The sequence below is a fragment of the Antechinus flavipes genome, chromosome 4 (assembly GCF_016432865.1).
Source record: "Antechinus flavipes isolate AdamAnt ecotype Samford, QLD, Australia chromosome 4, AdamAnt_v2, whole genome shotgun sequence".
Taxonomy (NCBI): Eukaryota; Metazoa; Chordata; class Mammalia; order Dasyuromorphia; family Dasyuridae; genus Antechinus; species Antechinus flavipes.
In genome coordinates, this window is record NC_067401.1 from 146748459 (window position 1) to 146772601 (window position 24143).

A 24143-nucleotide genomic window follows, 5' to 3' on the forward strand; every position below is an offset into this window, starting at 1 on the left:
AGAGTTTTATCAGCAGGGAAGTTGTGGGGGAGCAGCAGGAGCTTCCAACTTCTTTTTCTTTTCCCATCTTTACCATTTCATTGCTCTTGTCTCTATATGTGTCTATATGCCTGACAACCCTCAGCCTCAGCTATTCCTTGTCATTCTGTCTTGGAATTGTAAGGTAAAAATAATTTGGTCATATTTTTTACATGAAGAGGTTAGGAAATGGAAAGAACCACACCACACAGTGGGCAGGAGCAGGATCACCCAATAACACCCAGAGGAGAGGTTAGCAAGCCAGGTAGTCTTCCCAGTTCTGTCTATATTGCTGTCCTCAGCTCCCATTGAAGGGGGATCTTTTCAAAACTTCTCATTTCTTTAGGTCTTTTTCTTCCGCTGGGAAGGAAAATGTCTATAGGGACACTCGCAACAAGTCAAGATGGGTTTCTTATCTCCCAATCCCAAGCATCTTATTAAAGGTCATATGTATATAAAAGGGATGGGTTGTTTTGCATAACTTCACGTTTCTTTTCAATGAGGGAAATGGTAGAGAAGGGGGAAGGAAGAGAATTTGGAATAATTAAAAAACAAATGTTAAAAAATTTTTTTCATGCAACAGGAAAAATAAAATAAAATACAATACAGAAGAGGAATGGGTGGCAAATAATGGGAAGATATGTGTGTGTGTGACACACACACACACACACATTCTATATAGATACAAGGAGTAGGGATAGAGGGAGAGAGATAAACAGAGAGAGCAAGGGAGGGAGGGAGAGCACATATACTTTTCCAAAGTGGTCAAGGGTGGGAGTTAGGATGGAGTATAGAGGAAACCTAGAGGGCCCCAGGCACAGTTTTTCTGGAGAAGCCCTCCTGGCTGAAGGAGACCCAGCTTTCTGCAGCAGAAGAGGCAATTGTGCAGATTGTGTTGAGAACCTGAGGTGGGAGAGGCCCCAGGAATAACACGCAAGCGTGGGATGGGTGTAGGGGGAAGGTGTAAACACAATCTGCTCCCACCACAGCCAGCCTGCTTGCTGAGGGAAAACTCTCATCCTGCCCAGTACACATGTCCTCCCAGCTGCCTAGGGGCTAGGCAGTCTCCTAAATCCAGGCAACCAATTTCATCACCCTCCCCTTCCCTAGGAGTCTTCTCAGTGGTGGAGCAGGGAAGACCACTCCCCTAGAATTTGACCTTATAGTGATGTCCCATTGGGAAGCCATCCTTGTAGATCCATCCATTTTTGGGTCCTGACCCAGCTACCTCCCAGGAGGGAATGAGCAGTGGAGACTATAATGAAATGACAGGAACATGGTGAAGAAATCAAGCAAGAGGAGATCATAGGATCCCAAGACCCAGCCAAGGAATGCTATCCTTCTGCCATAATTCTGTCATTAATGAGGGAGCTGCCTGCCACCCAGGAAGATGACTAGATGACAGACAGAAGCAGGCAGCCATAAACAAGTCCTGAACTGAAATTTTAAAAAAAGCTTTTCTTTTCAGCACCTTAGAACTGATTTTCCAAATGCTATTATTGCTTTATTTCTCTTTTAGTGTGAGGAGCCTTTCCCTAGGGATCTGCTTCTTTCTCCATCCCTCCGAAGCAGACTTCCTCTCTATCTCTGCTCTGCCCTCCATCTGCTCTCCTCTTCTCTCCTGAGCCAAAGGGTTCTGCCTCAAGAAATTCTCCTGTTACTACCTCCATTTTTATGAACCACAAGGATGGCTGCAATGGGGAGAAGCCAAATGCAAAGATCCATACACTCCCAATTCAGGCAGTGGCAAGGATTGGGGAAGGAGGGAGGTTTAGGGACAGGAATATATGCCAGCATTCTTTTGAAGATTAATGGTCACGAGACAATCAGGAGCAGCCGCCAGGATGGCTCATGTCTGAATTTCCAAGCAGAAACAGAAATGTGTTTTTACCTCTGCACAGGGTCATGAAGGATTATACAGAGAAAAAAATGACAAAGCAGCTGAGGGGGTGGGCAAGGGGAAGAAAAAGCTGAAGTTACTGAGCAGTGAGAAAATTGTCACCCAAAGTATCCTCTCTCCCTTCCCATACCAGCTATTCGGTCAATTAGAAGATATATGTATCAAAAACAAAACAAAACAACAACAAAAAAAAAAATGACCACTTTTTGTCTTATATCCCAGATACATACTCACATATATACACACCTTCCAGCATAAATACAGACCTATATGCTTCACAGCACATATTATATTCCCAATATACATATACCTTTCATTTCCACTTCCCCAAAACACACACACACACACACATACACACACACACACACACACACACACACACACACCTTTCAGCAATCACACTCCTAGACAGAATACATTCAAAAGAGGTATTTGTTAGCTGTCCTCATTCAGTTTCAGGCAGACATGTCACAGATGCTACTGACATTTTTTTTTCACAGATCATCTCAGCAAAACAGCCAGAGACACAATGAGCTCTGAGGACTAGAGAGAGAAAGATGTTGTCTGAAGTGAGTGACAACCATGTTAAATTGTAATCAACACTCCTTTTGACAGAAAAATGAGATTTAATATTGTTCTCAAGTAGACAAATAACCCAAGTAGACTCAGCCAAAATTTTCAGTCATCCCTCACTCAGTAGACAGTTCTCATGTTAAAGATCTCAAGGATATTTGGAAGTTCTGGGATCTCATCCCACCCACCCCCACTTCTGAATTTGACAACAGCCCAAAGAACTTTGGATTGATTTAGCCTTAAAGTCTCTTCCCACCGGCCTTGTTGAATTGTGGACAGTTTCTGAGAAAAGGGGATAGGTTCTAGAAACTTGGGATTTTTAGCAGTTTCATCAATCCAACACCTGCCTTCATGAAAAATAGTCCATCTAAGGGGGAAAAAAATAACAGAAAGTATGCATCCAGTGGTGCTCATTTTCATGGCTGATTATTCTTCCAACATATATCAGGATCCTCAAGAAGAGGGAGGACCAGGGCTTGAGCTGAAATGGAAGACCAAAATGTAAATGTTTCCAAACTTATGATAGTGCTGCATTTCTGAATATATTCCTCAACCCTGTTCCCCTCTTCATTCTAACAAATTCCATTCCATATCCCCTCAAAGCTGAGGTCCCTTGTGTCAAGATTTAGAGTCACAGTTGGATGAATTATTTACGTCTTTGAAGCAGAGATCTCCAGATGTCTTCTTGAAGAGGCATAATACTTTTCTGTTTAGCCCTAAAGGGCAAAACTAGAATTAATTGGTAAAGAGGTGCAGAAAAGAATATTTAGCTTCCCTATAAGAACAAACTTCCCAGTTATTAGAATTATTTAAAAGGGACTCCAAAAAATATAGCTAAGTAGTAAATTCTCCCTAACTAAAGGTCTATAAATGAAGTTTGGATGATAATTAGTCAAGAATACTCTGAGATGAATTCTTGTTTAGTTCTGTATTTGGACTACATGGTTTCTGAGATCCTATCCAATCTGAGATTCTGGAATTTAAAACTATTTTAAATAAACAACTGTCATCTGAAACCAAATCCTTGTTCCTGTTTATATATGCTCCCTATGATAACTATGTCTTTTTAACAGAATAATTTTCCGATACCTTCCACCAACAAATCCCTTCTAGTAATAAAGAAAAATTTGAACAAGCAGAGTTCTGACATCACCTCTGATAGCATAGGAGATATTCTGTATCTTTAGTTTCTCATCTCACTGAGAGAAGAGGAATATTTCCTCCTCTTTTCTCTGGGACTAGGATTAGCTACTGCAATTGACCCAAATTTGAATTTGATAGTGTTTTAGTGCTGTTTTCATTTATTCATTCTTTTTTTTTCATTTTTTTGTTCTCCAACCTGCCTGACTAGTAGAATCCTGTGCAGATAGTTTGTTGAATCAATGAATGATTTGGTCCTCCCTTGAAATCTTGTAATTTTGAACTATTTGACACTTTGAATCACTTTGGTGCTTTCTGACTGAAAGATTGAACCACTGGAAGGAAAATGATGAGCTGAGAAGTAGGAAAACAGGAGGCAAATAAAAGCGGGGTTAGGAGAACAGATTTTCACAGCTTGCTGTGTTCATATAGTATAGATTTAGAATTGGAAGGCGCCTTCAAGGTCATGTTGTCCAACTCTCTCATTTGACAGATGAGGAAAGTGATCTGCCAGTAGTCACACAAACAATAAGTGATAGAGCCAGCACTGAAAACTAAATTCTCTGACTTTAAAGCAAGAACTCTCCACAAAATTTTCCCTTTTCCATGCCTGATGGATATATTACAGGCACATCCATGTGCCAATCTATTCATCAGTCTGACTCTGGAAAGAGAAGTGGGTTATCCACAAAGCAGTTTTGATTGTTCAGTCATGTCTAACTCTTACTAACCCCTGAGCAAGATCTTTTTTTTTTAATTTTATTTTATTTAATAATAACTTTGTATTGACAGAATCCATGCCAGGATAATTTTTTTACAACATTATCCCTTGCACTCGCTTATGTTTCGTTTTTTCCCCTCCCTCCCTCCACTCCCCCACCCCAAGATGGCAAGCAGTCCTATATATGTTAAATATGTTTGAGCAAGATCTTTTTACAGATGAGAAATGGAGACAAACGGGATAAAGTGACTTGCCCAAGGTCACACAGTTATTAAGTGTCAGAGGCCAGAATTGGATTCCCAAAAAAATGTCTTCCTGACTCCAGGCCTAGCACTCGATTCATGCACCACCTAACTGCCCTATAAAAGCAGTAGCTACTACCTAAGCCCTTATTCAGAGAGGGAATATTCAGACAGCAATAAGGTATGTTGTCCTTAGGGACCATAGGATAACCCATTCTTGTGCCTGGCATATAATATATGCTCAATAACTGCTGGTAACTGACTTGATCATTAGGGAAAGGAAGAATAGTGGATCAGGCCTTTACAAATTTTCTCCCTAACTGACCTGGTATTATAATCATGATGGTCCAGGCTTGAATCTTGGTACTGCCAATTACTACCCATTTGTCCTTGGCAAATGACTTAAATCTCTCTAGGTCTCAGTTTCCTAATATGTAAAATGACAGAGAGCTACAAGCTGAAGGAATATGACATCATCAGTACTTAGAGGGGAGGTTAGAGTAAGAAAAGAAGGCACGAAAAGCTTTGGTCTCAGCTATTCTATATTATCACAATAGGCTTTGGACACAAGGGTTATTTCAGAAGAGACAAGTCAGAGATAACATGATCTATGAATTCTTTCTAGTTTTAAACCTGCGATTCTGTGATTGTATGGTCTACTTTAGGAAGATCTTCCCAATATCTATATGCAAGGAGCATATACAGAGAATGGCCTTACACATAGTGAGTGAAGAGTGAATTAACCAAAAGGCATTTATTAAGTGCTTATTATGTACAATAGCACCTTGCTTTAATCATCGAGCAATATATGTGGATTAATTGATAATCATCCACATGCATAGGAGCATTTTGACCAGAAGAACTATTTCACCATGCTTTGGAGGACAAGAATAAGATCAAGGATAGAGAGGTCACCAAGTTTTCAGACATATTCAGTCCTCAGTAGGATAAGTGGCCCCAGCCTACGGAAGAGTTAATATCTGATAGCCACAGGGGTGGTGTTCTACCCACAGGGACTGTCCAGCCAATGGGACTAAGTACTGATGATGTCATATTCCTTCAGCTCCTTCTATTGGGGACATAGCATCGAATCCTACTGGAGAGTTCAGGCAAGAGAGAGCTACAAGCTGCTAGGACTGAGGGGGGAGGTTAGAGGGGAAAAGAGAGGCACGAAAAGCTTTAGTCTCAGCTATTCTACATTATCACAGTAGGCTTTGGACACAAGGATTATCCCAGAAGTGACAAATCAAGCATGATGGAAGATCTTTGGGCAGCCTCTTTCCAAAACAGGAAGGGAGTGGAGGGAGGAGGTGCACTGGGGCAAAGGGAAAGAAGGAGAAAAATGAAAAGCTGCTAGAATCCAAATTTGAGCAAAACAGCCAGGATAGACATTTGGATATATGTGAAACTAGAGGAAATATGTAGATTCTCTCCTTTTCCATAAATAAAGAAAACTTCCTTCACAGCCGACTTCTTCTTGAACCACCTTACAAAGTCTTCCCATGTCACCACTTGAATCTCACCTGCCAGAGCTCCCTTGTCCTTTGTCTAAGCTGCTGACAGCTGTCTCCTCTGGTCCATCTTCCTTTCTGGGGTTAGCACAGGGAGAGGGGGAATTGAAAGGTCACAAGAAGTAATAGTGGCAAATTGGAGAGTGGTATATCAGATTCCTTCTTCCACCTCCTCCCTTCCACAAACCTATTCCTAAGGTATGGAATAAGACTGTGAGAACTATGGTCCAAGGTCTCCAAATTATCCCAGAAAGAATTCTCATTATCCTGACATATACATTTATAGGAATTTAAATGAGGACCACAGTTCCTTCCACAGGGAAAGAGGGAGAAAGGTATTCTCCAAATACTCTGAGGCTCCCTCCCAGGTTTCTAGCTAGCTCCCCACCTAACTTCAAGTCCCACCCAAATCCAGCCTTTACCCATTGCTTACGGATGGACCTGATTGCCGAAGTGCCTCCGCCAGAGCATGACCAAAGTGCTGAGCAAAAGGAACGTGGTACACATGCCTCCGCTGCCCCCATTCCCAGTCCAAAATAAGGGTGGGAAGGGGCCCCACAGTGATGGAGCCAGGACAGGCCGTGTTTTCTCCTACTAATTCAGTAATGCTCTGTCCTGAGACTCCCTTGATTGTTCCCAGGGCTGGATTAGGAGGATAAGGCTGATTAGCTGTGTCAGCAAAATCGACCTTGGTCAGGCTGATTAATCTGGTTGAGCTCTTTAGGGTAGAGGAGTGGAGCACGCAATGGCAATCCTTCAGGGGGGACAATAAATATCAGATTCATTAGCTGGTCTCACTCAACTGACCTAAGACTCAGAGAAAGAGATAGAGGGAGAAATGGAAAGAAGAGGAGGAGAGGAATCAACTCATCTCATCCTTTTTTCCCCCTCAACAGAAGTTCCTTCAATACAAGGTACATTCCCTGCAGAAGCAGAAGGCAAGGTAGAGAGCTCCATAGCCCAGGACTCGGAGGAAATGATAACTGGAATTCTGGGAAAAGAATGCCAACCTTAGAGTATATTGGAACTGGAAAGGACTTTGGAACCCATCTGCTCCAACCTTTTCCTTTTAACAAATAAGAATGCTGAGAGAAATTATGTGACTTACATAAAAGCAGCATATCCAGGATGTATAACTAGATTGCTTTGAGTCCAAGCCTAGGATTTATTTCTACTATATCTAGGATTTATTTCCACTATATCAAACTACTTCTGTAAAGACCCAAGATTCACTTATTCTTTGACTCAAATTATCTCTGTTTTCAGTTCCTTTGGGGAGAAGGAAGGAGTTCATTGGAACAGGGAATTTTTTTGAGATTGCAATTTGCCAACAGTTAAGTACTCTGAAATCTCATCTGATTCTGTGGAAGGAGTAGAAGGTCATTGAAGCAAGAAGAAAAATGATGGTCACGTATAATCTTTGCATGCTTTGCACAGCATTATTTACCAAAGGTGCTTAATATATTGGAGAATGACAGAGGCACAGAAGCAAAGACAGAGAGCTGTCTGAATCAAAGAGCTAGGTTGGAAAGAGATTTTTAAGAGGACTGGAGGTAGCCAGAAAGAAGTGAGAACTGTTATATAGTCCCATCCCAGTCATTAAATATTGCTGCTATTTCTCCACTTAGGAACTTGAGAGTGATTTGAAGGAAGGTCCTGTATTTGGAGTTTAAGCTAAGCTCTATTGAGAGTGATTTGAAGGAAGGTCCTGTATTTGGAGTTTGAGCTAAGGTCTACCAAGGGGAGGTTCACATATCAAAAGACTGGAGATTCAGAGAGAGCCATATAGATCTAATTAAGTAGTATAGGCCTAAAACTATGTCCTGCAATCTCTCTTTTGTTTGATCCTCTGAATGATTTAGAGTTGGAAGCCCAAGCTCTTCTATAAATCCTCCCCACTCAAAAAAGTTAGCAGCAGAAGCAGAGAGGGGTTTTGCAATTAGACACTGAGTGGAAGAGGCCCAGATAGTTGGAAATAGTTCATGTCAGAGAACTAGACCTCTTCCCTCAAAGATCCTTCAGAGATAGTTGGAAGACATGAGTTCCCTCCTTATTCTATCCTCAGCTCCTCCTTATTTTCCTAAACTAGACATAATCTTTCCTTCCCAAAAGACTCTTTGCCCTCTTGCATATTTATAGTGTTCAAGTTTCAAATTATTTGTATTCTATCATCTTAGTAGACTACAAGCTCCACAAGGACAGGAATTGTCTTTTGCCTCTTTTTGTATCCCTAGAGTACCCTTAGTAGCACACTTGATAAGTTTACTGAATTGAATTGAAGAGAAAAACTTTCTTTCCCCACACTCACATAGATGGTAATTAAGACATATTTGCTGAATTGAATTGGATTGGCTTGGGGAAAGGATCAATCTCCTGGAAGGGCCATGGAGTCCTGATCTTGACCCTTTGATCCACTTGCGAATATCTGTCAGTCTCCTACCACTCCCCAACCATGAAGATCGCCTTCTGCTATTGCTCTCTCTCAACTTCCACAGGACTTTCCTCTGCCCCGAACCCTAGTCCCACAAATGGGCCTCCAGAGAGGGCCTCATTCTTAGTGTTTTTCCACATTTCTGCTTTTTCCTTGTCTCCCCTAACCCAGCCTCCTAAAGAAACCCAGCAGGAGCTTATCAGCATCATTCTGTATATGCGTTGGCTGAGGACTGTGGAGAGGTGGGAGGTTAAGGCAGGAGAAGGAGAGTGTCCTCTGCTGTTGCGAGCCGAACCTTCTATTCGCCTGAGTCTGGCCCCAGATCCGACGGTCACAACTGAGTTACTCCCCGCACCCAAAGGGCAGTGAAAAAACAGAAAATCCCTGAGTCATAAAAGCTGCTCAGCTGTCGGAGGGGAGGGGCGGAGCGGGGGAAGAGTTTTGGCTGCCCGCTGGTAAGAAATTGGGGAGGAAGGAGAGGGAACCCATCTAGCAGCGCAAACCCGTTGCAGTAGCGCGTCCCGGCGCCGGTGCTGGCGCAGAAGGAGCTTTCAGTTCTCCAGACCCTGGGCCGAGGTAGGAGTCGGAAAATGCCAGTGGTGGATGTTGGACTTTGAGTCAGTTCACCCGCGGTGCGAGGGACGCGCGCATGGACGCGCGAGGGCGTGCGCGCACACGAGTACACACACACACACACACACACACACACACACACACACACACACACACACCCCGATTCCGCCACGCAGCGAGATACACGCGCACAGACACAGATTGGGAAACACCGAGACATGCGCGCGCTTGCACACACATGCATTGCCACTGACAAGCCACGCAGAGTGCCATCCATCCTAAGTCTCCCAGACACACCAACGCACACCTACCAAACACACGCACACTCTGGGCCGAGGAGAGGGCTTAGAGGGCGGGAGTCAGATCTCCCACTCCTCAGCTCCAATCTCAGCCCGTACACTTCTCCCGTTGGTGGTGCTGGAAAATTTATCCCCCTCCGGCAGACCACATCCCCGCCCCCGAAGTCCCCCCACCCACCCCATCTCCCGCCCCCTGCTCCATATACATATACACGCACGCAGAGGGAGGGAGGGAGGGAGGAGAGAGAGAAGAGAGAGAAGAGAGATTGAGAGAGAGAGAGAGAGAGAGAGAGAGAGACACGGAGGAAGAGAAAGACACTGTCTCTGCCACAGGCAAAGCGCACGCACCAAGGTACCCCGGTACCCTGGGGTCTCGGCATCTATCTGACTCTGCAGAGGTGCCACTGCTGCTTTCCTCAGCCCCACTGCTCATGGAGAAAGTGCCGGGCGAGATGGAGATTGAGCGGAGAGAGCGGAGCGAGGAGCTGTCCGAGACCGAGAGGAAGGCGGTTCAGGATACGTGGGCCCGGCTATATGCCAACTGCGAGGACGTAGGGGTGGCCATCCTGGTGAGGTGAGTGTCATTCCCGGTCCTTGACCCAACCCGGATAACGCCCCGGTCACTACTCCCTGACTCCAACCTGGAGCTCTAAGAGAAGGCATTTGGTGAGGAGCTAACTGGGGTCAGTCTCTGGCTCTAAACATCCCAATGCAGTTTGAGGGAGGGGGCCGTGGCCTCCAGTAGGCTTCTAGGTGGACAGGACTAAGCACCAGAGGTGATTTCCCTAGGATTGGGGGGCAGCAAGGAAAGAAAGGCACAAGAATGCTTGTGCCAGCTAGGCATGCCATCTCTGCTGTTTCAGGACTCTCCATCCAGACCTTAGCAAATGAATCTCCATCGCAAAACAGTGCCCCCCCCCCATCCCCTCTTACCTTCTTCCTTTTCTAAACATCACAAAGATTTGACAAGCCCTAATTTTGCTCCACCTCATATGAGGACAAAGGCTATATTCTCCCCATTCTGGAAATGGGAAAACTGAGAATCATGGAAGGAAAGGAATGGAAAAGGAGTTTGCATCTCCTGTCTGATCAAAAACCACTTGATCGAGATGAAAAAAGAATAAGAGAGTAAATCAGAGGGCATATCCAATTCTGATTCAGGCCTAGTGACCCTGATTTCCTTCCTATATTCTCATATATCCCTGCTCTTCTCCCTCTTCCCCTCTCTTCTCCCTCTCTTCCCCTCCTCAGGCCTCTTAATCTCAGTTCTAAGATCCTTATACCAAATGAACAGAACCAAGAACTGAAAAATATGACCCTTCTGATGGATCTGCCTTCATTCCCAAGACAAAAACTCCCAAACACAAGAAATCACCTTCTCTCCAAGGATATAATCCCAGATAGGTTTTACAGAGTAAGGAAGGAGCTTCAGGAAGAAATTCCTTATCTTCTTTCTCCTTTCTATTGTCTTCTTCTAGAGAAAGAAAGAAAGAGAGAAAGAAAGGGAGAGAAAGAAAGTAAGGGAGGAGGAAAGAAGGAAGGAAGGAAGGAAGGAAGGAAGGAAGGAAGGAAGGAAGGAAGGAAGGAAGGAAGGAAGGAAGGAAGGAAGGAAGGAAGGAAGGAAGGAAAAGAGAAAGAAAAAAAGCTACTGTCCAGAAGGACCCCACCCTTCACTCTTTGAGCTGGGGTCTCTTATCTAGTTATACAACTCACACACCTACTCGAGTACAGTCTTCTACTCAGACATAGATATAATAATGCCCTTACTCATCTAGGGTCTCCTAGACTCACACATGAAGTGACAGACACTACCACATGTTAAGATCACAACCCTTTCTCACATACAGGAGTTACCTCATACAGACTCAGCTACTAAACAAGATGCCAACTTAAACTTCTAGGTAAAAAGAAAAAAGAACTCTACTGATAAAATTAGAGGCGGTCTCTTGAGGAAGGGAAAAAAAAAAAAAAAACTGTGGAGGGAGTTCTAAGTCCAGCCCAGAAACCACAGAGGAACAATTTCAGGTACAGTGGACCTACAGACTTTCACAGAAACAGATATGCTTATGTCTGAACCCATCAAATAGATTATTAATCTATAGGATACATTCACAATGCCACAGATTGTGATTTAAAACCTTGTTCTTAACTACATATGCATATACTTGCACCTGAGCCCACAATTTAGCAAAAGATAACTGAAACTAATGGGAGAGCAAGAGTTTGGGGGATCATACTTCCCCTGAAGGAAGAGATTGAATCACCCACGGATTTGAGGAGAGAAAGCAATAAAGAGGAAAAAAGAATGAAGTTAAATGCCTAGGCATTTCAAGACTCAAAAAAACAGAAAAAAAGAAACAAAAAAATCCCAATTCTTCTAATTCCATCCCTATTATGGTACTTAACCACTACTTAAGGGTCATTATTGACCTTAGATAATGAAGGCAATGATTGGGCAATTGGGTAGTTTAGTGTCTAGAGTCTGAACCTGGAACTAAGCAAATCTAAATTATATTTGGCCTCAGGGACCTGCTGGCTAAGTGATCCTGGGCAAGTTATTTAACCTCTTTTGGCCTCAATTTCCACTACTGCAAATAGGAATAATGATAGCACTCATCTCCCAAGGTCATTTTAAGAATCAAATGAGATACTATTATTTCAAAAAAATTTAGCCCAGTGCTCGACACTTAATAGGTGCTTAATAAATGCACATTTCATTTCTTCCTTTCCTTCTTCCCACAAAAGTATTTCTTAGACGGTTGTTCTATGGAATTCATTTCAATTGGATGGGTCTCAGTACTGGTCTGGGTACATGGGACAGTGGCCTGGATGGATGCTCATAGCTCTACAGTGAGAATCCTTAAGTCATTTTGATGTCAGCCACATCCTTGATATGGGGCTCCATTGCAGAGAAAGGCCCTTTTGCTCCAAGGAGTGGGAGAGAACAGAACATAAAAAGTAACATACAGATAATAGTTAATACCTAAATAGTGGCAAATTATCCCAGTTTAAAACTCATAACCACCCTGTTCAGTAAATGCTATTATTACCCCCATTTAAGATGAGGAGTGACCAAGGGTTACATGACTACTAAGCATCCTAGTCAGGATTTGAACTCAAGACTACCTGACTCCAGATCCAGAATTCTAGCCACCACACTATCTAGCTGGTTACAGATGGTGGCTACTCCTCAGGGTAAAACCTTAGGAAGTTCAAAATTATAGAAAGCTTTGCCAAGGGGAAACCAAGCAGTCCCAGAATCAGGGAGGAATTAAATGAGCTACAAATTTCTTCAACCCAGTCTTCTATTTCATTGCCTCATTTTCCCTGTTTCCCAATCAGCTACCTTATTTCTTGGCTTCGCAGTCTCTGATCCCTTTGTCTGAATTGGATATGTCAAAAGTTGAGTCATTTGGAACATGACTACTAACTAGGGACAAGATTTATGTCACATCTCTTAAAACCCTCTAGCTAAGGTCACCCTGTACCTCTATCTTTCTACCTCTCTCAGGTATACCCCCTAAAAAGTTGGAGTCACAAATGTAACTCATTGGAGCTTTGGGAGCTACTGCTTCTCAGCTGGAGAAAATGCAAAGACAGAAGTCCCGTCTGCTCTCCACACTCACCACCTTCTGCCGTTTTCCCAGTCAGTGACTCCTGAGTGAAAAAAGGGCATTAACCCTTCCCTGAACTCTCAGCTTTCACTACAATCTGTTAGGGGATAGGGTGAAATAGAGAAAACAAGAGTTCTCTATCCTCACAACTAAGGTGGTTATGGGTAAAGAATCATACATTAGGACTGTTTCTTTTCCCCTACCCCCCAAGTTAGGGTTCTACACACTCTATAAGCAAAGCAGTGAGGGAACACCCAGTACTATTCAGAGGCTCCCCTCTGGGTTGTAACTCTGACACCTTCCCCCTCACATTCAGAGAAACCTATTTTGGGCTCTCTTGGGAGGCCCAGCTGTCTCAGGGAGATGATAGCTCCAATGGACCTATTTGTGCTAGCTTTTTTTCCTCACAAAAGTGAGGGGACAAGAGTAACTGGGGAAGGGGTATTGAGAACTGGGATGAAAATATGTCTGGCTAGCCCAGTCTCCATTAACTATATAAAAGCAGGCAGATCCCTAGGACACTGTTACACCAGGGCTTTGGTAGTTATGATCCAATAATAATAATAAATTATGATACATATTTTCTTTTTTAAAAAATGAGATCCTATCCTTATCTCAAATGAAGATACTGCTAATACATTCCAGGCATTCTTATATCTATCCTCTTATTTGTCCTTATTACATACCTTTGGTGTAGGGAATATTATCCTTCATTTTTAATGTACAAAAAGCAATTTTTATCCACAGTCAGCAGCAAAGATGGACTCTTCTAAATCCTAAGTCACTGCCCAGACTCTGCCCCCTCCTCCCCCTACTTTTGGGCTCAAAGCTTTGGCTTTTTCTGCTTTCCTTAGTCCTAACTCATATTTGGTACTCACTCTTTGCTACCTTCTATTATTATTATTATGAGTGTGTTCTTTCCAATTAGCTTGAGAATTCTTTGAAAAGTGATTCATTATTTGTTGATAATATTAATTCGAGTTATTTAGTAGAAATTTTGTGTCTTTTATATTTAGTTATCTGTTTTCATGTTGCTATCTATTCCAATGCCCCTTCTCCACCAAGACATGTACAAAGAGAGAGAGAGAGAGAGAGAGAGAGAGAGAGAGAGAGAGAGAGAGAGAGAGATCCTAGATATAAATTCATTTCTCCAAAGCAGATCTACAAGGCAATAAGAAAAAGCTTTATATGCATCCCTAGTTTTATTCCCTACTAACAATGAGAAAGGTTAAAATATAGTATCACAATTAACTAAAGCCTAAATTAACAATATTAAAGTTTCTAGAGGCTTAATTTAATAAATACTTTAATCTTTTGCCTCTATATGGATTGCAATTCACTTATGCCTTCTCCCTCTATTCATGGGATCACATAATTTTCAACAAATATTCATCAAGGATTTATATTAGGAATTCAGTTATTTATTAAGCACCTATTATGTGCCAGGTACCTTACTATGCCTTGGAGACCAAAAAAATGAAACAAAATAGTCCAGGCCCTCAAAAAAACTTGTTTTTTTACTGAAGGGAGGAAGTGGGAGGGAAGTAACATGAAAATAAGTTAGATACAAAAGATTAAAGAGTTGATACAAAGTAATTTCTATAAATAACTGGAATTTGTATCATCGTAACAAACATTTACAATTGTCCTTTAGATAAGGCTCTCTGTACTATGTACCAAGAAACCTGTTCTTAAAGAACTTACAATCTAATTAGATAGAAAGGATACATTCATAGTAAGAAATAAAACAAGGTAGCAAATGGAACAGATAGATAACTACTGCAGTAATCTAGGGGAAGGATTTTTATGGGCAGGTTGCATTTGGAGAAAATTTTATGTAAGAGGGCATTGAAGGGCAAAACAAGGAGAGAGGAGAAAAGGCATTTCAAGCAAAGGGAAATTCAAAGAGGCAGGCATGTGATGTATCCAGTTTGGGGAATAAAAGCAAACCAATTTGATTTGAGTGGAAAGCCTTGTGGAAAGGATTAATGGGAGAGATTGTAGGGTAAATAGAGGCAAGATTGTAGAATGCCTTGAATATCAAGCTAATATATTTATACAATATGCCATAGGCAGTAATGGAATGTCATTTAAGAATTTTTTAGAACTAGGTATGGTGCATAGAAAGAAGGTATTTTAGGAAAATTAAAAGATGTAGGATATATTGAAAAGGGCTGAGACTGGGAGCAGGGAGATACCTGCCACTAAATATCCAATTTAGTGATAATATATAATAACACATTAAAGATAATGAAAATAAACCAACTAATCAACTGATAACTATTATGGACTTGATAGGGGTTATGAAGAATGGATCAGATAGAAAAGGACAGCCATTGGGCATGTGACGTTAGAGAATTAACTTGAAGCACAAAAGGAAGGATAGATGAATATGAAACTGACTTCGCTAATGTATTTCAACAGGACACTCTTCTAGGCACTGGGTTAGAGTAAAAAGTTCAGATAAGAACTAAGATTCTTGTCATTATGGAATTTGCAATTTTATTAGAAGAGGATAACATTCTCTACATAAAATAGAAAAGATTATGGGGGACCTTGATGAAGGTGTTCTTCTCTTGAAGAATTCAAATAATTTTCTCCTATGAGAAAATGAGAAGGCAATCAATCAATCAGTAAGCACTTTGTACCAGGTACTGTGCTAGGTGCTGGGGTTGCAAATGCCAAGAGTGAAAGAATTTCTTCTTGCTATCAGCAGACAGGAAGGAATGTCCTTCAGTATAACTGGAAAGGGAAGGAGAGGAGACACTGAAGTGGGGGAATGAAACAGGGATGAGACAGGGCTTTTGGGACAGCCATCTCTCGTTTTCCTTTTTGCTGTTATTGCCATTTTTAATTTCCCACAAAATCCTGTTAATAAAAAATTTTGGGAAAGGAAGGAAGGAAGAAAAAAAGAAAGAAAAGAAGGAAGGAAGGAAAAAGAAAGAAAGAAAAGAAGGAAGGAAGGAAAAAGAAAGAAAGAAGGAAGGAAGGAAAGAAGAAAGAAAGAAAGAAAGAAAAGAAGGAAGGAAGGAAGGAAGGAAAAAGAAAGAAAGAAAAAAGGAAGGAAGGAAAGAAGGAAGAAAGAAGGAAGGAAGGAAGAAAGGAAGGAAGAAAAAAAGAAAGAAAGAAAAAAGGAAGGAAGGAAAGAAGGAAGAAAGAAGGAAGGAAGGAAGGAAGGAAGGAAGAAAGAAAGAAAGAAAGAAAGAAAGAAAGAAAGAAAGAAAGAAAGAAAGAAAGAAAGGAAAAGAAAAGAAAAGAAAAGAAAAGAAAAGAAAAGAAAAGAAAAGAAGAAAGAAAGAAAGAAACTGAAGGGAGGGAGGGGAGAGGAGAGGAGAGGAGAGGAAGGAATGTCCTTTACCTTTTCCTCTTCCCTTCTTAAGGTGCCAATTAAAAGAGCTACTGAAGTAGGGCCTTGGGGCAAATGGAATGATGACTGAACTGAACCCACTCTCTCACTCCCTCTGACTCTTGCTCCTTTCTCCTTTCTCCTCTCTAGGTTCTTTGTGAATTTTCCCTCTGCCAAACAGTATTTCAGTCAGTTCAAGCACCTAGAAGAGCCACTGGAGATGGAGCGAAGCCCACAGTTGCGCAAACATGCCTGTCGGATCATGGGTGCCCTCAACACTGTGGTGGAAAATCTGCATGATCCTGACAAAGTATCCTCTGTGTTGGCCCTGGTGGGTAAAGCCCATGCTCTGAAGCACAAGGTGGAACCTGTCTACTTCAAGGTATGCCCCAATCTTCAGATAAACACAGGGAAGCTATTGCTACCCAAAGCTCCTAGAGTCACCTGGAGCCAATAGGCTGTGCCCAGAGTCTCACAAACCAGAGCTGCCTAGCAGTCTCACTGCGTCTATGAAAAGAGTCTCTGAGGGAGTAAGGGGAGCAGTTATGATCACTCTGGACTTTTCATTCCTGTCCTGTCCATAGCTATGCTATTCACTGAGTTGATAAGATTCTGTGACTACTAATCCAAGGGTGGAGGCAGTTCACTGAAGATTAAGAGAAATGGTCCAAGCCAGCTGTGGATCAGAAAAGGTCACTGGGAAAAACAAAGTGTACTGGGATTGAAGGCCAGGACTTTTTCATCCCATTCCCATGGGGTGGAAGACTCACTGTCTTCCCAGAATCCTGTAATCATAGACAACTAGAGCTGGGAAAGACCTTGGAGACCTACCTATTCCAAGTTCCTCATTTTTTAATTGGGAGAACTGAAATTACTTTTCTAGAGTTATACAGTCATCAAGAGTTGGAATTCAAGTGAAGGTCTTCTGACTCAAAGACCATACTTTTCTGTGTACCACTCTGCTTCCTGTACCACTTTAAGTTTCCTTCAGCGTGATTCCTGATTGTATTAAACCTGGAACTCTTAAGGAATTTTGTTAGCTTAGATATGTTCATTGTGGGATAGAAGAGCCTACTATATACTGAAGGGGATGAAGGGCAGCATAGAGTAGAGAGACAATTGTTCACTTCCACCCTTCTTTCCTCAATCCCCAGATCCTCTCTGGAGTCATTCTGGAGGTGATTGCTGAGGAGTGTGCTAATGACTTCCCATCTGAGGCGCAAAGAGCTTGGTCCAAGTTGCGAACGGTCATCTACAGCCACGTGACTGCTGCCTACAAGGAAGTGGGCTGGGTGCAGCAGCTCCCCACCTCCAACATGTGAGCATACCGGCAAGAGTATGGGCAAAGAAACCACCACCATAACACCCCCTTCCCAAAACACACACACACACACACATACACACACACACACACACACACTTGTTGTCTTTTATTGCCTCTAGATCTCTCCAGGTTCCAGATTTTCCTTAGTTATGGCAGAAAGACATGGAGAAAGTTAAAGAGCTATTTTCAGGGCAGTTGGGCTGGGAATTTGATTGGGTTAGTAGCAGGAAAGGGAGACCTGGGATCTTGTTTTTCCTTATTTTGTAAACCTAATTCAACTAGTCCTGTTTCCCAGGCTTTTCCCCCTCCACTGAGCCTCCAATGAAGCCTAGTACAGTGCCCCTCAGAGAGATCTCTGGGCTAGAAACTTCTTTCCCTGAGGAGTATAGAACCTTCCTGAGGCTATGGACAGCCAAAGGACAGAGACGCCTCTTTGAATCCCAACAGGAATGTAGCTCATCAGAACTGGAGCCAGTTCAGACCAAGCCAGCAAAGGCTGCTTCCTCCCCAGACACAAATCACATGGGGATGTGTGTTTTTTTTTAATCCAGTACTCCCAACTTCTGCTTTGACATGGGCTGAAGCCAGTAAAAATCATGTGGAGACCACACAGGCACACTTACAAGCCTACATATATATATACACAGATATTTTTTCCCCAACTTACACACACACACACACACACACACACACACACACACACACACACAATTTGCCCCCATGCACTAGATGACAGGTGACAGAGAAGGTTAAAGTCCCTATGTTTGAAGTAGGTAATTGGTTTACTGTGAGAATTTCTGTGGCTAGTTCAAGAAGGATAACAGGCTCCTTTCCAAAACTGGCCATAATTACTCTAAGGAAGAGACTGAAGAGGGGAGAAAAGAAGGGGAAGCAAGGAATTGACCAGTGAAGAGGGCTTAGAGACAAACAGAAATCAGAACAACCTGACCAGCACAGGCCCAGTGAGAAGGCTGACCCTGGGAGCTGAGGGGACAAGGGAAAAAATGAACAAGAGAAAGTAGAGGCAGGGAAAGAGCTAGCATGAGGTCAGGGAACAATTCAAGATCCACATTTTGAGGAAACATTCCCAGGAGTTTCCCATGAAAAACACAGCTTCTCTACCTCCCTCCCCGCCCCCTTCCTGCTTTCCACCATTGTGGAGAGCATGCTAGACTCCTACTCCATAAGTTGCCTCCCTGATGTTGCTGTTGGGGAGGTCCCTGGAGTCCAAAAACAGAGTCTAAGCCTTCTGACCCTCATCTTCCAGCCTTCCTGTCTCTGACTGAATGAGAGGCTGCAGTGAATTTTTCTTTCTACTCCCCCTTCCCCCACCACTCTTTTTCCTGACATCATTTCTGGAGTGAAACCTGGACTCAGCCATAGCAAAGCCGACTGCAGATTGCAGATGTGCACATCTGGCCCTTGTGCCTGTCCATCAGCCTCTGGGGAGGAATGGGAAAACAAGGATATTTTTACCTACTTAGGGAAAATAGGAACTGCCCTGACACAAGGATAGTTGTAGTAACCTGAGGAAAAGGAAAAGGTTGGGGACCCCCTCCCCCCCAAAAAAAGGTCATTTGGAGCAGATGGGAGCTTGTCCTCCAGTTGACTCTATACTCATGCAGGATCTCCAGGCAGCAGTTTGTTTACAGCTAGGATATGAGACTTCCTGCTTCCAGAAAAAAAAAAAAAAAAAAAAAAGGATTTTTACAGGAGCCTGGAGAGAGCTTTTGGATTCCATAACCAGAGCTGGCTAAACAGGCTGTTGTGCAGTACTAGTGAATCAGAAACATATGGAGGACATTTTCCTAACACCCTGCATCCTCCCCTCCCTTCACCCTAGCCATCCCAAGGGACTCCTGTTTTGCCAAATCCCAAACAATCTGAGAAATATTTTGGAGAGCTAAAATCCTCCTTCTCTACTTCTAAACAAGAGAAAGGAAATAGGTGAGAATTGTCTACAGGACCTTTTCTTTCCCATTGCTGCTTTCCATCCTAGCCATCCCAAGGTTCCCTCTCCTGGCTCAAACCTGAATGCATCAGCTACTTAGATCAAAGAATATCAGAGAGCTAGACAGTCCTTTCAAGTCTTCACATGCTTTTTGTCCTTAAACGGGAGATCTGGGCTGGGAGTGTCAAAGGTTAACTCCTAGGTCATGACCTCCTAGATCTACCTTGTCATGCATCCCCTTGATCCTCGAAGGTTGGGTGTATATGTTGACAGGAGAGGTCCCCAAACTCCTGTTGAGACCTAAGGTTGGTCTGAAATTCTTAAAATGTTGGGATGGAGCCAGGGAACTAATGGACAGACATTAGAGCAGATAGAAAGTATTTTTCCCATTTTCTGTCAGAAAGGAAGCAGTACTAAGTTAGACAACCAACTTTCTTGGCTGGTCTGCCGTCATGGTAATCAATCAATCACTAAACATTTTTATGGGTCACACACTATGCTAAGCTCTTAAGATACAGAGGCTTCTCTGATACCTACCCTCAAGGAACCTGAGACATTCCAACAAATGCATACAAAGCAAGTCACACTCAAGTTAAATAGGAAATAATTAATAGTAGAAAGGCAATAGAATTAAGATGTTTGGAGAAGATGTCCTATAGAAGATGAGATTGTAATTGAGGCTTAAAAGAAAGTCAGAGATATAAGTAAAGAGCAGCTGAGGAAAAGAGAGAATATTATAAGCACGAGAGGCTATCTGAGAGAATGACTGGGGCCAAGCAATGAAGTGTCTTGTTTGTACAACAGTCAATCAGTATATTAAGTGTTTAATTATGTGGATGAGAGGCAGCTAGGTGGCACAGTGGAGAGATCATTGACTCTGGATTTAGGAGGACCTGAGTCTGGCCTTAGACACTTACCAATTGTGTGACCCTGAGCAAGTCCCTTAAACCTGATTGCCTCAAAAAGAAGAATAAGAATAAGAAGAAGAAGAAGAAGAAGAAGAAGAAGAAGGAGAAGAAAATGAATTCATTAATAGAGGGATAGCAAATAAATAAATATGTAAGTGAGAGATATGTGAATATATTGATATTGTGTGGGTATTGGGCCTGTAGATATTATGTGCCCATAAACTCATATACATAGGGAGAGTATGTATGTATGTGTATATAAAGTAGTTCTTTATAAAGGGAATGTGTGTCTGCAGAGGTCTCCTTTCCAAAACTGTAAGGTTAAATCCCATGTACATCTATAACCTTGTCTTCTCTCTCTCTCTCTCTCTCTCTCTCTCTCTCTCTCTCTCTCTCTCTCTCTCTCTCTTTCTCTCTCTCTCTCTCTCTCTCTCTCTCTCTCTCTCTCTCTCTCTCTCTCTCTCTTATCTTATCCACAGCCCAGAAGCCACGCTGCCCTCTTCTAGGTCATAATGTCCCACTCCCTCCTCTCCCACTCCCTAGCAGTACCTTGAACAGAAGGCCAAGCTCCAAGGACCAACTTGTTCCTTCGTACCTTGGTGCTGAGGAAGCTGGAAGAATGGAATCATCTCCAGAGAGTAAGGCTACCACTCTGGCTATTCCGAGAGCTGCTGGCAGGTGACCCTAGCCATCTGGATGCTGAGTGCAGCTCTGGGGTCCACCTGGTGGGAATTGTTGGGGAGAGTTGTAGGGGACCTCCCTACAGAGCTGGGCCCACTATTTGTAGCTTTTCTATCCTCTGTTAGAGAGAGACCAGGCTGAGGGACTGGTGGACAGGCAGGGCAAGGTTTGTAATAATTCCTATCCAGGAATAAACCAGCCACTGTTTCTATCTGCCTGACCAGCATGCAGGTCTCAATGTGACATATCTATAGTATCATACACGCACATCTATCACATATAAAAATATATTATATATACAGTATATATATACATTATATATATATTTATATATATATAACCTGTACCTGCAGCTGCAGGCCCTTGGGCCTAGGGGCACATACTAAAGCCTCTGTTTCTTCTTTTTTTTCTGTCCATATATGTCTCCTGAGGAGAGAGGTTCATGGCCAGGCTCAGGGGAAGAAGATAGCTAAGGAGAAATATTCCATGGAAGTAGAGGATCTAAGTTAGCATAGAAGAGCATAGAGGGCTCATTATCCTTGAGCAGGTGAGTTGAATTCAAGGTCATTTCAAAGATGGAAGAAGTGAGGTTAAAAGTAGCCCCATCTTCAGGATAAGGGCAAGGAGATCTGACATTTGCCCTGAGTTTGATCCCCAACCTTTTCCTTTGAACTTTTATGCATAAACAAAACTCTTCAATACGGACTTGGCAACTCTTTGACTTTCCTTTCTAGTCAAGCTGAGTCAATGGTTTTGCTTATAATCAGCACTGAGAAGCTCAGGACAGATGGTATCAGAAATACAGGACTACCTAGTTGTGCTAGATTGCCCTAAGGGTACAGTGAGCTCCAGGAATTTAGTTACCCAAGTTCTTGAAAGGTCAGATGATGGGATTTGGGGAAGATCCCAAATATCTAGCCCAGCCTACCTCCCATCTCCAACAAAATGAAATGACAGTGAAGGTACATTTGAAGGTTATCCCAAATGGGCTAGTTATCACTATGAAAACAGACCAGCAGCCTCAATACCTGGCTTTCAAATGAAAGTAGGACATGGAACCATCTGAGATCCATGGGGTTTCCTTCCGTTTATATTCTTAGATTTTTCCTTTAGATCTGAAGTTCAGCCAAGGAGGAGAGAGGAAGCCTGAGTGACGCCCTCTCCCCATATACCCGTTGTGATGAGATAATCCAATGTTCCTTTCCAGTACAAGGTTCTATGACTCTGTCTGTCTTCCTAGGCTAGTGTTGCCTTGGGATCCCTGTGTTTCACTCTTGGTAATTTGTATCTTCCATATCAACCCCAAAGGAAACCTTGCTACTGTAGCTGCTATACCTGTGTCCCAGACTCCTGTGATCATTTCTGTAAACTGCCTGTCTTTTTGTAGGTTTCTGATGTTTGTAACCAGACCCAACTGTATCATTAAACAGAGATGTTCTTGCTCATCCTGTGCATGTCTCATGGTCATTTTTTTCCAGCTTCTACTGGATTCTGGCCTTCTCCCCTATCAACTCCACACCCCACTTCCAATTCCAGAATATTGCATCACTCCTCAGCTCCAGACAGTCTTGGATTCCTTTTCTCATTTCCCAGGCAGAAGTCATAAATTTCATATCACACCCATACACATATGTACTGCAGCATACTATATCACCAAGCATGCACGCATCATTGAGCAAGGGTTCTTAATTTGTTTTATATATGTACATTGGACCTATTCGGCAAAACCTGTGGACTTTTTCTCAGAATATAATTTTTAAAAATAATTGAATAATAATACGTTTCAATTAGAAATTAATGAAAAATCAGTGTGTGATTTTTTTTCCCATCCAAATACACAAATTAAATGAAATCTGACCAAGGAGGCCCAAAGGTTCCCTACACTCTAGGATAAGAACTTAGTCCAAAATCAGAGCAACTTGATGAAAAAGGATATGGGCTTTTGTAGTCAATCATGTATTCCTATAGAATTCAACAAGTATTTGTTAAGTGTCTTCTATATGCTATAGTAGGAAATGGAATTGCAAAGACAAAAAATACAGTCCCTAAATTCAAGGAGCTTCCATTCTACTGGGGAGGATGCTAGGAAAGGATATAATGTCCTTAGGTAAATTGATACTGTGTAATTCAAGGAAAGACAGAGCACTAATTACTGGGGTATGGAATAAGGTTAAAGAAGACTTCATAGAAGGTGGTACCAGATTCAAGTCTTCAAGGAAAATAGGAACATAGAGCCTGGCTTGTACAAATGGAAAGGGGGCTTCAGAGAACAACTAGTAGTTCAGCTGGGTTGGAATGTTTGGAGTCTAAAAGAGAGTGTTAACTTCTGAGTTTGCATCAATCACTTGATGCAATTGGAATAATTCAGTCTCATTTCAAAGAAGGAAGAAAGGCAGGATACCATACAACAAAAAACACTTAATATACACTTATTTTCCCTCTTAGGAGAAATGCCTAGCCTCTTCCCTAAAGAAACTTACAGATATATAGAGGAAGAGATTCTTATTTGTATTTGGTTTCCTGATTGCTGGGGAGAATTGGTGTTTGACACCCTAAACCATAGTACATCATTTACCAGCAAGAGGAAAATAGAGACAAAGGAAGCAAATTAATCCCAAATCCCTCAATGTTGTTCTGGATCACATGTCCTTTGATCACATGTCCTTTGATCTTTGGTTTTCCAAACTCCATAATAAAAACCTCTCATGAATCACAAGTGTAACTCCAAAATGAAAAAAATAAGCAAAGGGTCAGTTTCCAAAACTTTTCAACTAATGCAGACATATCAGGGCACTTACTTGTGTTTTAGTCTAATTTCTCCATGAACAAAGAATTATGAACTTTTATTAGGGTATTATTCTAGAGCAGGGACTCTTAATCTGAAGTCTATAGGCCCCAATGGGTCCATGGA

General features: G+C 42.3%; 1 protein-coding gene and 1 long non-coding RNA gene across 3 annotated transcripts; one reads left to right on the forward strand and one right to left on the reverse strand.

Annotated features, from left to right (window-relative positions):
* Positions 1 to 2524: 2524 nt before the first annotated feature.
* On the reverse strand, positions 2525 to 9853 carry LOC127560440 (uncharacterized). Its single transcript, XR_007953335.1, has 2 exons — positions 9757 to 9853; positions 2525 to 2972 (listed from the first exon to the last, which is right to left on the reverse strand). It is a non-coding gene; the product is annotated as an uncharacterized LOC127560440 (long non-coding RNA).
* Positions 9652 to 22677, forward strand: CYGB (cytoglobin). Of its 2 annotated transcripts, none has more exons than XM_051995016.1 (4): positions 9652 to 9982; positions 16519 to 16750; positions 17523 to 17686; positions 21036 to 22677. In XM_051995016.1, the coding sequence occupies exons 1-4, from the start codon at positions 9840 to 9842 to the stop codon at positions 21055 to 21057; spliced, it is 561 nt and encodes a 186-aa protein (XP_051850976.1). In that variant the 5' UTR covers positions 9652 to 9839; the 3' UTR covers positions 21058 to 22677. The 2 variants fall into 2 exon arrangements, with proteins under 2 accessions (XP_051850976.1, XP_051850975.1); XM_051995015.1 differs by having other exon boundaries at positions 9656 to 9982; positions 21031 to 22677.
* Positions 22678 to 24143: the final 1466 nt, after the last annotated feature.

Excerpts from the sequence above, each read along its gene's own strand:
- CYGB (XM_051995015.1), top strand. The coding sequence starts at position 9,840 with ATGGAGAAAGTGCCGGGCGAGATGGAGATTGAGCGGAGAGAGCGGAGC. Across the intron at positions 16,751-17,522 it reads TGGAACCTGTCTACTTCAAG|ATCCTCTCTGGAGTCATTCT; the intron begins GTATGCCCCAAT and ends CTCAATCCCCAG. Across the intron at positions 17,687-21,030 it reads CAGCTCCCCACCTCCAACAT|CCCAGAAGCCACGCTGCCCT; the intron begins GTGAGCATACCG and ends TCTTATCCACAG.